At 44.3% G+C, this 13,936-nt stretch overlaps 1 protein-coding gene across 2 annotated transcripts in view; it reads left to right on the forward strand.

Annotated features, from left to right (window-relative positions):
- LOC121553317 (pro-neuregulin-3, membrane-bound isoform-like) overlaps window positions 1-13,936 on the forward strand; it is a 433,314-nt gene that overhangs the window by 374,919 nt on the left and 44,459 nt on the right. The window contains exon 4 of one of the 2 annotated variants that reach the window (XM_041866342.2): window positions 6,675-6,701. In XM_041866342.2, coding sequence (XP_041722276.1) covers window positions 6,675-6,701 — 27 coding nt within the window. The remainder of the gene's footprint in view (window positions 1-6,674; window positions 6,702-13,936) is intronic. The other variant, XM_041866343.2, reaches the window with a different exon arrangement.

Here is a 13,936-nt window from a genome sequence, read left to right on the forward strand (position 1 = left end):
TGTTCCCCTTGTTTGCTATTCTTTACTACAGTTCCAAACTTTGAACGCCTTTACAAAAGTCTTGCAGGTAGACATAGAGATGTTCTACAGACATGATTGCCATTAGAGCAGTGGTTTTCAAACCTCTCCTCAGGTACCCCCAGTGTCAGTAGCTGAGTGTAGATGCGGTGTGGAAATCAAGCGCAGGAAACACGGGCGTTCGTGAACAGACTTTAGTAAATGAAGTCAGCACCAAACAGGCGAACAGCCAACCCAACCGGGAGGCAAAATACAAATTACGCACAAAATACAACGTGCGTAAAAGGGCAATAGCGCACACAGTGCGGACTCTCGAAAACAACAAAACACGAGAGTAATAACGAGAGCAACAGCTAGACAATAACCAATCACACATAACACCTGACCCAACACACGATAACTAAATAGGAAACCAAATCAAACACTAACAAGGGACAGGTGTACAAACAGACAAAACCAAACAAACATGAAACATCGAACGGTGGTAGCTAGTACTCCGGGGACGACGACCGCCAAAGCCTGCCCGAACAAGGAGGAGGAGCAGCCTCGGCCGAAACCGTGACACCCAGACATTTCACAGTTTTGTGGTATCCCTAAACTAGCTCACCTGATTCACCTAATCTAAGGCTTGATGATTAGTTGACAAGTTGAATCAGTTGTGCTAGCTCTGAAATTGTTCAAATACATGGAATGGCTGGGGGTCCCTGAGGAGAGGTTTGAAAACCCCTGCATTAGAAGACAATTAAAGTAATTAGTTACAGTGACTTGCCAAGTCAAAGAAACTGGTAACTTACTGCTGAAAACTTTTATTTTTATGCATATGTAGGTCAGCATTCCTTTACCATAGGGGGACTCACAAAGGATTGGACTTGACAGGCTAGTCTGGGTGGGTGGAGAGGCAGTGACATGATCATGGGACAACATGTCAGCCACCCAGTAGTGTCTCCGAGACGGTCTTTGTGTTTGTTCCATTTATTTGCTTTTCTTAACTATAGTTCAGGTAAAGAACTTTCAACACATTTACAAAAGCCTTGCAGTCAGAAAAACTGCCTTGGTATTGAAATCATTGCCATTGAAGGAAATTATAGTCATCAGATAGAGTGAACTGCCAATTCAAAGAGACTGGTGACTTCTGGATATTTTCCTTTCTCTCCATACCGGTATGTGCGTCAAAATTCTTTCACCACAGACTCACAAAGTCTCTGTGTCGATGGCGCCGGAAGAGATGGCTGCCGTTTTACGGGCTCCTAACCAATTGTGCTATTGTGTGTGTTTCTTCGCGTTATTTATAACTTATTTTGTACATAATGTTTCTGCCACCGTCTCTTATGACTGAAAAGAGCTTCTGGATATCAGGACAGCGATTACTCACCTCGTACTGGACAAATATATTTTCTTTAATGACTCGACGCGAAGGATATACTTCAGACACCCGACAAGGCCCAAATCCCTGTCATTCGCATGAAGAAGAGACTGAGATATCGGGGACGTAGGTCGGGGTGCCTTGTAAGTATCCGACGGCGAGTGGGTAATCCACCTCTACCATCAGTCCTATTAGCCAACGTACAATCATTGGATAATAAAATTGATGAGCTCCGATCAAGACTATCCTACAAATGGGACATTAAAAACTGCAATATCTTATGTTTCACCGAGTTGTGGCTGAACGACGACATGGATAACATATAGCTGGCAGGGTTCTTGGTGCATCGGCAAGATATAACAGCTGCCTCCGGTAAGACAAGGGGTGGCAGTCTGTGTATATTTTTAAATAACAGCTGGTGCACGATATCTAATATTAAGGAAGTATTGAGGTTTTGCTCGCCTGAGGTAGAGTATCTCATGATAAGCTGTAGACCACACTATTTACCAAGAGAGTTTTCATCTATATTTTTCATAGCTGTCTATTTACCATCACAAACCGATGCTGGCACTAAGACCACACTCAACGAGCTGTATAAGGCCATAAGCAAACAAGAAAATGTTAATCCAGAGGCGACACTCCTAGTGGCCGGGGACTCTAATGCAGGGAAACTTAAATCCGTTTTACCTCATTTCTACCAGCATGTTAAATGTGCAACCAGAGGACAAAAAACTCTAGACCATCTTTACTCCACAAAGCTCTCCCTCGCCCTCCATTTGGTAAATCTGACCATAATTCTATCATCCTGATTCCTGCTTACAAGCTAAAACTAAAGCAGGAAGCACCAGTGACTTGCTCAATACGGAAGTGGTCAGATGATGCAGATGCTAAGCTACAGGACTGTTTTGCTAGCACAGACTGGAATATGTTCCGTGATTCTTCTGATGGCATTGAGGAGTACACCACATCAGTCACTGGCTTCATCAATAAGTGCATCGATGACGTCGCCCCCACAGTGACCATACGTACATACCCCAACCAGAAGCAATGGATTACTCGCAACATCCGCACTGAGCTAAAGGGTAGAGCTGCCGCTTTCAAGGAGCGGGACTTATAAGAAATCCCGCTATGCCCTCCGACGAACCATCAAACAGGCAAAGTGTCAATACAGGACTAAGATTGAATCGTACTACACCGGCTCCGATGCTCGTCGGATGTGGCAGGGCTTGCAAACTATTATGGACTACAAAGGGAAACACAGCCACAAGCTGCCCAGTGACACAAGCCTACAAGATGAGCTAAATTACCTCTATGCTCGATTCGAGGCAAGTAACACTGAAGCATGTATGAGAGCATCAGCTGTTCCGGATGACTGTGTGATCAAGCTCTCCGTAGCCGATGTGAGTAAGACCTTTAAACAGGTCAACATTCACAAGGCCATATGGCCAGACGACTTACCAGGACGTGTACTCCGAGCATGCGCTGACCAACTGGCATGGGTCTTCACTGACATTTTCAACCAGTCCCTGACTGAGTCTGTAATACCAACATGTTTCAAGCAGATTACCATAGTCTCTGTGCCCAAGAGTACTAAGGTAACCTGCCTAGTATGAAAAATGTATGCACTCACTAACTGTAAGTCGCTCTGGATAAGAGCGTCTGCTAAATGACTAAAATGTAAATGTGAATGACTACCGACCCATAGCACTCACATCTGTAGCCATGAAGTGCTTTGAGAGGCTGGTAATGGCTCACATCAACACCATAATCCCAGAAACACTAGACCCACTGAATTTGCATACCGCCCCAACAGATCCACAGATGATGCAATCTCTATTGCACTCCACACTGCCCTTTCCCACCTGGACAAAAGGAACACCTACGTGAGAATGCTATTCATTGACTACAGCTCAGCGTTCAACACCATAGTGCCCTCAAAGCTCATCACTAAGCTAAGGACCCTGGGACTAAACACCTCCCTCTGCAACTGGATCCTGGACTTCCTGATGGGCCGTCCCCAGGTGGTAAAAGTAGGTAACAAGACATCTGCCACGCTGATCCTCAACACGGGGGCCCCTCAGGGATGCATGCTCAGTCACCTCCTGTACCACCTGTCAATGACACAACAGTGGTAGGCCTGATCACCGACAACGATGAGACAGCCTATAGGGAGGAGGTCAGAGACCTGGCCATGTGGTGCCAGTATAACAACCTCTCCCTCAACGTGATCAAGACAAAGGAGATGATTGTGGACTACAGGAAAAGGAGGACCGAGCACGACCCCATTCTCATCGACAGGCCAGTAGTGGAGCAGGTTGAGAGCTTCAAGTTCCTTGTTGTCCGCATCACCAACAAACTATCATGGTCCAAACACACCAGGACAGTCATGAATAGGGCATGACAAAGCCTATTCCCCCTCAGGAGACTGAAAAGATTTGGCATGGGTCCTCAGATCCTCAAAATATTATACAGCTGCACCATCGAGAGCATCCTGACTGGTTGCATCACCGCCTGGTATGGCAACTGCTCGGCCTCCGACCGCAAGGCACTACAGAGGCTAGTGTGTACGGCCCAGTACATCACTGGGGGCAAGCTTCCTGCCATCCAGCACCTCTATACCAGGCGGTGTCAGAGGAAGGCCCTAAAAATTGTACTCCAGCCACCCTAGTCATAGACTGTTCTCTCTGCTACCGCACGGCAAGCGGTACCGGAGCGCCAAGTCTAGGTCCAAGAGGCTTCTTAACAGCTTCTACCCCCAAGCCATAAGACTCCTTAACAGCTAATCAAATGGCTACCCGAACTATTTGCATTGTCTCCCCCCCACCCACTTTTTACTCTGCTGCTACTCTCTGTTTATTATCTATGCATAGTCACTTTACCTCTACCTACATGTACATATTACCTCAATTACCACGACTAACCTGTGCCCCCGCACATTGACTCTGTACCGGTACCCCCTGTATATAGCCTCCCTACTGTTATTTTATTGTTGCTCTTTAATTATTATGTTTAATTTTTAATTTTTGTATTTTTATACATATCTATTTTTTACTTCATTTTATTTTAGTAAATACTTTCTTAACACTTATTTTTCTTAAAACTGCATTGTTGGTTAAGGGCTTGTAAGTAAGCATTTCACTGTAAGGTCTACACCTGTTGTATTCGGCGCATGTGACAAATACAATTGTATTTTATTTGATAAGGCTCCAGACTAGCCTGGACCGGCTATTCTGGATACCTGGGGAGGCAATAACATGAAGAACGAGGCAACGGCAAATACACCATGGGACAACGTGTCAGCAAACCGACATGAGGGACTTTTTCCAGGGAGAGCAGCTTTAGGGAGTCTGTATTTTTTGTGGTCTTTTCTGGGCTATTTTAGTGGTTTTTGCCTCTTTACGCATTTACCTGCAGACAGCTGGAGGGGCTATGTTGGCATGGTGAGTGTTCTTCAGGGAGGCGTGGGGTGGAAGGGAAGTAGGATGACCGTCCGTCACAGGTACCCCGCCGGCTGCACCTGCCTCTCCGTCTGGCTACAATCACCTAGAGACATCAGGGAGCAGCCACCTATGTCAGAGGAGGCTGCTGAGGGGAGGACAGCTAATAATAATGGCTGGAATGGAGTAAATGGAATGGTATCAAACACATGGAAACCATGTGTTTGATGAGTTCTATACCATTCCATTAATTCCGTTCCAGACATTATTATGAGCCGTACTCCCCTCAGCAGCCTACTCTGACCTATGTACACACTGCCATATTGTTCTACCTAGGGCTCTGCGTCGGCCAGCCCACATTGGTACAGGGGAGATGGCATTCGCAAATGTCACCTCCAGCTGAATAACAAATTGAACTTTTGTTCTGCCAAAGACACTCCCGTGAAAAATATTGATTTTCTTTTTCTTTGTGTTGCTATTCTATGCGTAGGATCACTCTTATATTACGGCCTTCCCGCACTGATGCAGTGCACCAATAAGACACAGAAGTTCCTTTTTTTTGGATTAGATAGGTACAATATGTTCTCAGTTCAGTTCCAACTGGGTGAACGGCACCAGGACGCCATCTGGTTGTGCTGTCAACATTAAATAGCTTGTCACGTTATAATTAGTGATGCTCTTTTATGCTGTGATGTTGCTTACTGCCACACCTCTGGATTTAGGTAGATGTTGCTGTGCACATTTGTTATTTTCATAATTAAACTCAAGATGAAAGTCTGGCCACAGGCAATGACAAGACATCTTGAATAAGTATAGTTTTAGAAACATTTAAAGTACAGCATATCCAGGTAGGGCTGCAGTACAGTTTTCCCTTTCTCTCTATTCACAGGTACAATACAGTACATCCACAGCATTTTCATAGAATACTCATTCTGTTGCGTTCCTCTCCCTGTCATTGTGTATCTCTAGAGAGATCTCTAGAAAGGAAGCTGAGGTCTCAGGATCGCTGACTGAGAAATGATGCAATGACATCGCTCTTTAAAATTATGAGATTAAGCTCAGATCTCCCAGACCCCTTGGCATTCCACTATGCAGCGTAATTAATCTTACCTCTGACAGTACGCTCAGGAGATAGATAACATCTCCACTGCGGCAAAGCCATTGGTGTTAGGAGTGTTTCAGCCACTTATTCATGTATACCAATATGTTTCTCCGGGGCTACTCGCCACTGTCCTGACCTAAGTGATGACTATTTTCCCACCGTAGTTCAAACTATATGACACAGAGTTTGACTCTGAAACCGTGTTTCAATGCATTACAATAAAATGTACGAAATGTCCTTATAAATGTAAATAGTACGCATGTGCTGCATGGATTCTCAGGGAGCCATTTACACAACACAACTGTATACATGGCAACTAAATTGTGCATCCACTAAGCTCCATAGTCAAAACTGCAGAAACAATCTTCCACTTTCCGTAAACAGAGATGTAGGCAAAAGTCTTAATGCTAGGATATCTCACCACGCACTGATGTCTTTCACAGAGTGTAATATACACTAGAACTTGTCTCTTTCATGGTGTGTTTTTCGAGCATGGGAAATAAGCCATGGAGTCTATGGGTGCAGTCCACTCTGTGTCAGCTTGGATTATGCCCAGAGCATGTGTCTGCTGACGCTATGTGACGTGAATACAGAGGGCTATCAGATCTTCCTTACATAAAACAACAAGTAATGGACAATGCTACTTAATGCTGTGACAGGATGCTAACGTGCATCTGTTTCTAATAGCTTTCTCTCTCTCTCTCTCCCTCCCGTTGTCCATGTCTCCCCTTCTCTCCTCTCCTCACCGGAACAGCAGATCACTTGGGCATTGAGTTTATGGGTAAGAAATCTTTTTTTTCCGCTGCTATGAGTCATGTTTACTGAAATCAAGTTGTGCACCCACTACATGTTTGTAATGTTTATGAACCGTACTTATATGACTTGCATAACTTTCATGTTTGTTTGTATTTCACCTTTTTAATTATATATCACATTTCTATTTTATACATAACTATACCTTTTGTTTGTTTCGATGATAACTTTTCACTATCCCATAATGTATCTAATGCAATTTAGAGGAGAGATAGGCAATTTTCTCAAAGTCCTTCACACAGAGGGCTATGGCAACTCCCCTTCATCTCTCCCTCTCCCTCTCTCTCTCTCTCTCGCTCTGAAGTTCACCCTTAGAATACTAATGTTCTCCAGTCTCCTTGGAAACGGCAGAGAACAGAGAGGCAGGAGACAGTGAGGGAGATTTAATATTGTTGGCACGGTAACTAACAGCATCCTTGCACACTGGCACTGCCTGTATGTGTGTCTGTGGGGTCTTGACGGGAGAACGCATCCCCATCCTGCCAGCCTCTCTCCGTTTGGCACATGGCATAGGTGTAAATCATGGGAAAAAGAGCTGTAGTTAATGACATTGTACTGTGAGACATTGTTAATGACTCTCCTTCATATAAACACAGCTGGTGTACTCAGAGGACCATAGATACCTGGGAAATAGAGTTATCTGCGCACAAAGTATGGATGAACCATAGCATCTGTATCAGTATATATATATATATATATATATATATATATGTATATATACATATATATGTATATATACATATATATATATACAGTATATCAAATCAAATTGTATTTGTCACATGCGCTGAATACAACAGGTGTAGACCTTACCGTGAAATGCTTACTTACAAGCCCTTAACCAACAATGCAGTTCAAGAAATAGAGTTAAGAAAATATTTACTAAATAAAATAAAGTAAAATATAAAATAAAAAGTAACACAATAAAATGACATAACAATAACAAGGTTATATACTGGGGGTACCGGTACCGAGTAAATGTGCGGGGGCACAGGTTAGTCGAGGTAATTTGTACATGTAGGGAGGGGTAAAGTGACTATGCATAGATAATAAACAGCGAGTAGCAGCAGTGTAAAAACAAAGGGGGGGAGGGGGGGGTCAATGTAAATAGTCCGGGTGGCGCTCCGGTACCGCTTGCCGTGCAGAAGCAGAGAGAACAGTCTATGACTAGGGTGACTGGAGTCCTTGACATTTTTTGGGCCTTCCTCTGACACCGCCTAGTATATAGGTCCTGAATAGCAGGAAGCTTGGTCCCAGTGATTTATTGGGCCGTACGCACTACCCTCTGTAGCGCCTTACGATCGGATGCCGAGCAGCTGCCATACCAGGCGGTGATGAAACCGGTCAGGATGCTCTCGATGGAGCAGCTGTAGAACATTTTGAGGATCTGGGGACCCATGCCAAATCTTTTCAGTCTCCTGAGGGGGAAAAGGTGTTGTCGTGCCCTCTTCACGACTGTCTTGGTGTGTTTGGACCATGATAGTTTGTTGGTGATGTGGATACCAAGGAACATTAAACTCTCGACCTGCTCCACTACAGCCCCGTCAATGTTAATGGGGACGTGTTCAGCTCTCCTTTTCCTGTAGTCCACGATCATCTCCTTTGTCTTGCTCACATTGAGGGAGAGGTTGTTGTCCTGGCACCACACTGCCAGGTCGCTGACCTCCTCCCTATAGGCTGTCTCATCGTTGTCGGTGATCAGGCCTACCACTGTTGTGTCGTCAGCAAACCTAATGATGGTGTTGGAGTTGTGCTTGGCCACACAGTCGTGGGTGAACAGGGAGTACAGTAGGGGACTGAGCACGCACCCCTGAGGGGCCCTGGTGTTGAGTATCAGCATGGCAGATGTGTTGTTGCCTACCCTTACCACCTGGGGGTGGCCCGTCAGGAAGTCCAGGATCCAGTTGCAGAGGGAGGTTATTAGTCCCAGGGTCCTTAGCTCAGTGATGAGCTTTGTGGTCAATGAACAGCATTCTCACATAGGTGTTCCTTTTGTCCAGGTGGGAAAGGGCAGTGTGGAGTGTGATTGAGATGGCATTATCTGTGGATCTGTTGGGGCAGTATGCGAATTGGAGTGGGTCTAGGGTTCCCGGGATGATGGTGTGATGCTGCCACCACCATGCTTCACCGTAGGGTGCCAGGTTTCCTCCAGACGTGAGGCTTAGCATTCAGGCCAAAGAGTTCAATCTTGGTTTCGTTAGACCAGAAACCTGTTTTCGATTTGTCAGTATGGTGTATTGTGTGTACATTGATGAGGAAAACATTTATTTAATCCATTTTAGAACAAGGCTGAAACGTACCAAAATGTGGAAAAAATGTGTAATAGAGTCTCTCTAGTAATTTGGACTCCAACCCACATATTTGTGACAGCATTAAAGAAAGTGTTTTTAGCTCATTGTCCTAATTTCTCATATTGTGTGTCCTTGTTCAATAAGGATCATCAACCAGTGTTTATCAGAAAGGAACAAAATATTCTAATCTGTTATAGCCTCGTTAGAATTTCCCTCTCTAATCTAGTCCACTCCAATGTTATGCAGTTCACCTGAGGCAGGACCGTCAGCCAGCTCTCTAAGTCCCCTGGGTAAACCCTGTGAAATCTTTAATTTGCAGTGGGTCACAAGGGAAGACACCACAAACAGCATTCTACTGGAAGAGCCAGAGAGACAGAGGGGGATGGAGAGATTGCAGCAAGTTCATTTCTTATTGTTTATTTCACTTTTATTTATGATCTATTTCACTTGCTTTGGCAATGTAAACATATGTTTCTCATGCCAATAAAGCCCTTTGAATTGAATTGAGAGAGAGAGAAGCTGGAATGAGGGAATATCCAGATAATAGGACAGAAACAAAGGGATGCAGAGAAACAGGAGTGAGAAACAGAATGAGATGGGTAGTGACAGGAGAAGGAGGAGGAGGAGAGAGAGGAAGAGAGAGATCTCACATACAAGTAAAGGAGGTGTGCCACTCCAGGCCCTCAGTCGGTGGGGAGAGTAATAATATTTGATTTTGTTGGACAATAAAAATAATTTGCATGCCAATGGAGGCCATACCCACATCAGACTGCTACCTATGTCCACTGTGAGGCACGGATTCCAACTGACAGTGACAAGGAGTGAAGAAGTGACAGATTGCTTCATTGTGCATTTTCCTCTGTTTGCTTGGTTTGTTTGTTTGCTTGATCCCTGCCATGCGTATGGGGCTCAAAATGATACCTGTGAAGGAAATGTCATGTTGCCCTCTGAGGCACAGCTTCAACATGAACACAGGAGACAAGGAGAGATAACCTGGCTCCTACAGCTCTGCTATTGTAACTTTGATTACAATCACTCACACTGCACTTGCAAGTCGAATGCTCTCTGCAAAGAGACTCTGAAGAAAAAGAAAGCAGAAGCAGAATTCCTCCCTGAGTGTGTGTATGTGTATGTGTATGTGTATGTGTATGTGTATGTGTATGTGTATGTGTATGTGTATGTGTGTATGTGTATGTGTATGTGTGTGTGTATGTGTGTGTGTGTGTGTGTGTGTGTGTGTGTGTGTGTGTGTGTGTGTGTGTGTGTGTGTGTGTGTGCATGCGTCCGTGTGCATATTGAGGGGGTTAGATTCTTTGTGACTCCTGGAGTGAGAGTGTAATGTCCGTCTCCTCTGTCATTATCCAGTTAAAGAAAGTTATCTACAAGAAGGAGGAGTTGATGCCATCAAAAGCCAAAGTCCCCTGCCCTGTATAACTGACAGATGTCATGACCACCAGAGGCTTCACTGAGTGGAAAACATACAGTAAATAGCACTGACTTATGGACAGTTCTGCTCGTGCACACATTTACATAAGTATTCAGACCCTTTACTCAGTACTTTGTTGAAGCACCTTTGGCAGCGATTACAGCCTCAAGTCTTCTTGGGTATGACGCCACAAGCTTGGCACACCTGTATTTGGCTTCTCTGCAGATCCTCTCAAGCTCTGTCAGGGTGGATGGGGAGCGTTGCTGCACAGCTATTTTCAGGTCTCCCCAGAGGTGTTCGATTGGGTTCAAGACGGGCTCTGGCTGGGCCACTCATGGACATTGAGAGACTTGTCCCGAAGCCACTCCTGCGTTGTCTTGGCTGTGTGCTTAGGATCGTTGTCCTGTTGGAAGGTGAACCTTCGCCCCAGTCTGAGGTCCTGAGTGCTCTGGAGCAGGTTTTAATCAAGGATCTCTCTGTACTTTGCTCCGTTCATCTTTCCCTCGATCCTGACTAGTCTCCCAGTTCCTGCCGCTGAAAAACATCCCCACAGCATGATGCTGCCACCACCATGGAAACCATAGGGATGGTGTCAGGTTTCCTCCAGACGTGATGCTTGGCATTCAGGCCAAAGCGTTCAATCTTGGTTTCATCAGACCAGAGAATCTTGTTTCTTATGGTCTCAGAGTCCTTTAGGTGACTTTTTGCTAACTCCAAGTGGGCCGTCATGTGCCTTTTACTGAGGAGTGGCTTCTGTCTGGCCACTCTAACATAAAGGCCTGATTTGTGGAGAGCTGCAGAGATGGTTGTCCTTCTGGAAGGTTCTCTCATCTCCTTAGAGGAACTCTGGAGCTCTGTCAGAGTGACCATCAGTTTCTTGGTCACCTCCCTGACCAAGGGTCTTCTCTCCCGATTGCTCAGTTTAGCCGGGCGGGCAGCTCTAGGAAGAGTCTTAGTGGTTCTAAACTTCTTCCATTTAAGAATGATGGAGGCCACTGTGTTCTTGGGGACCTTCAATGCTGCAGAAATGTTTTGGTACCCTTCCCCAGATCTCAGCCTTGACACAATCCTGTCTCGGAGCTCTAGGACAATTCCTTCGACCTCATGGCTTGGTTTTTGTTCTGACATGCACTGTCAACTGTGGGACCTTGTATATACAGGTGTGTGCCTTTCCAAATCATGTCCAATCAATTGAATTTACCACAGGTGGACCCCAATCAAGTTGTAGAAACATCTCAAGGATGATCAATGGAAACAGGATGCACCTGAGCTCAATTTCGAGTCTCATAGCAAACGATCTGAATACTTACACTACTGTTCAAAAGTTTGGTGTCACTTAGAAATGTCCTTGTTTTCAAAAGAAAAGCAAATTTTTTGGCCATTAAAATAACATCAAATTGATCAGAAATACAGTGTAGACATTGTTAATGTTATAAATGGCTATTGTAGCTGGAAACGGCAGATTTTTTATGAAATATCTACATAGGCGTACAGAGGCCCATTATCAGCAACGATCAGTCCTGTGTTCCAATGGCACGTTGTGTTTGCTAATCCAAGTTGATCATTTTAAAAGGCTAATTGATCATTAGAAAACACTTTTGCAATTATGTTAGCACAGCTGAAAACTGTTGTGCTGATTAAAGAAGCAATACAACTGGCCTTCTTGAGACTAGTTGAGTATCTGGAGCATCAGCAATTGTGGGTTTGATTACAGGATCAAATTGGCCATAAACAAATAACTTTCTCCTGAAACTCGTCAGTCTATTCTTGCTCTGAGAAATGAAGGCTATTCCATGCGAGAAATTGCCAAGAAACTGAAGATTTCGTACAACGTTGTGTACTACTCCCTTCACAGAACAGCGCAAACTGGCTCTAACCAGAATAGAAAGAGGAGTGGGAGGCCCGGGTGCACAACTGAGCAAGAGGACAAATACATTAGAGGGACTAGTTTGAGAAACAGACACCTCACAGGTCCTCAACTGGCAGCTTCATTAAATAGTACCCGCAAAACACCAGTCTCAACGTCAACAGTGAAGAGGCGACTCCGGGATGCTGACCTTCTAGGCAGAGTTGCAAAGAAAAAGCCATATCTCAGACTGGCCAATAAAAATAAAAGATTAAAGATGGGCAAAAGAACACAGACACTGGACAGAGGAAGATTGGGGAAAAAAAGTGTTATGGACAGACGAATCGAAGTTTGAGGTGTTCGGATCACAAAGAATAACATTTGTGAGATGCAGACCAAATGAAAAGATGCTGGAGGAGTGCTTGATGCCATCTGTCAAGTTTGGTGGAGGCAATGTGATGGTCTGGGGGTGCTTTGTTGGTGGTAAAGTGGGAGATTTGTACAGGGTAAAAGGGATCTTGAAGAAGGAAGGCTATCACTCCATTTTGCAACGCCATGCCATACCCTGTGGACGGCGCTTGATTGGAGCCAATTTCCTCCTACAACAGGACAATGACCCAAAGCACAGCTCCAAACTATGCAATAACTATTTAGGGAAGAAGCAGTCAGCTGGTATTCTGTCTATAATGGAGTGGCCAGCACAGTCACCGGATCTCAACCCTATTGAGCTGTTGTGGGAGCAGCTTGAGCGTATGGTACGTAAGAAGTGCCCATCAAGCCAATCCAACTTGTGGGAGGTGCTTCAGGAAGCATGAGGTGAAATCTCTTCAGATTACCTCAACAAATTGACAACTAGAATGCCAAAGGTCTGCAAGGCTGTAATTGCTGCAAATGGAGGATTCTTTGACGAAAGCAAAGTTTGAAAGACACAATTATTATTTCTATTAAAAATCATTATTTCTGACCTTGTCAATGACTACATTTCCTATGCATTTTGCTATATTTCCTATTCAAACTCATTTCATGTATGTTTTCATGGAAAACAAGGACATTTCTAAGTGACCCAAAACTTTTGAACGGTAGTGTATGTAAATAAGGTATTTCTGTTTTTTTATTTTTTATAAATTTGCAAACATTTCAAAAAATCTGTTTTCACTTTGTCATTGTAGGGTATTGTGTGTAGCTTGATGAGAATAATAAATAATTTTATCCATTTTAGAATAAGGCCGTAACAAAATGTGGAAAATGGGAAGGGGTCTGAATACTTTCCGAATACACTGTATACACTGAGTGTACAAAATATTAGAAACACATGCTCTTTCAATGACATAGACTGACCAGGTGAAAGCTATGATCCCTTATTGATGTCACCTGTTAAATCCACTTCAATCAGTGTAGATGAAGGGGAAGAGACAGGTTAAAGAAGGATTCTTAAGCCTTGAGACAATTGAGACATGGATTGTGCCATTCAGAGGGTGAATTGGCAAGACAACATATTTAAGTGCCTTTGAACAGGGTTTTGTAGTAGGTGCCAGGTGCACCGGTTTGAGTGTGTCAAGAACTACAATGCTGCTGGGTTTTTCATACTCAACAGTTTCCAGTAGGGGTGTGCAGAGTAGTCAGACAAAACGAGTATGGTT

The sequence above is a fragment of the Coregonus clupeaformis genome, chromosome 37, assembly GCF_020615455.1.
Source record: "Coregonus clupeaformis isolate EN_2021a chromosome 37, ASM2061545v1, whole genome shotgun sequence".
Classification (NCBI taxonomy): domain Eukaryota; kingdom Metazoa; phylum Chordata; class Actinopteri; order Salmoniformes; family Salmonidae; genus Coregonus; species Coregonus clupeaformis.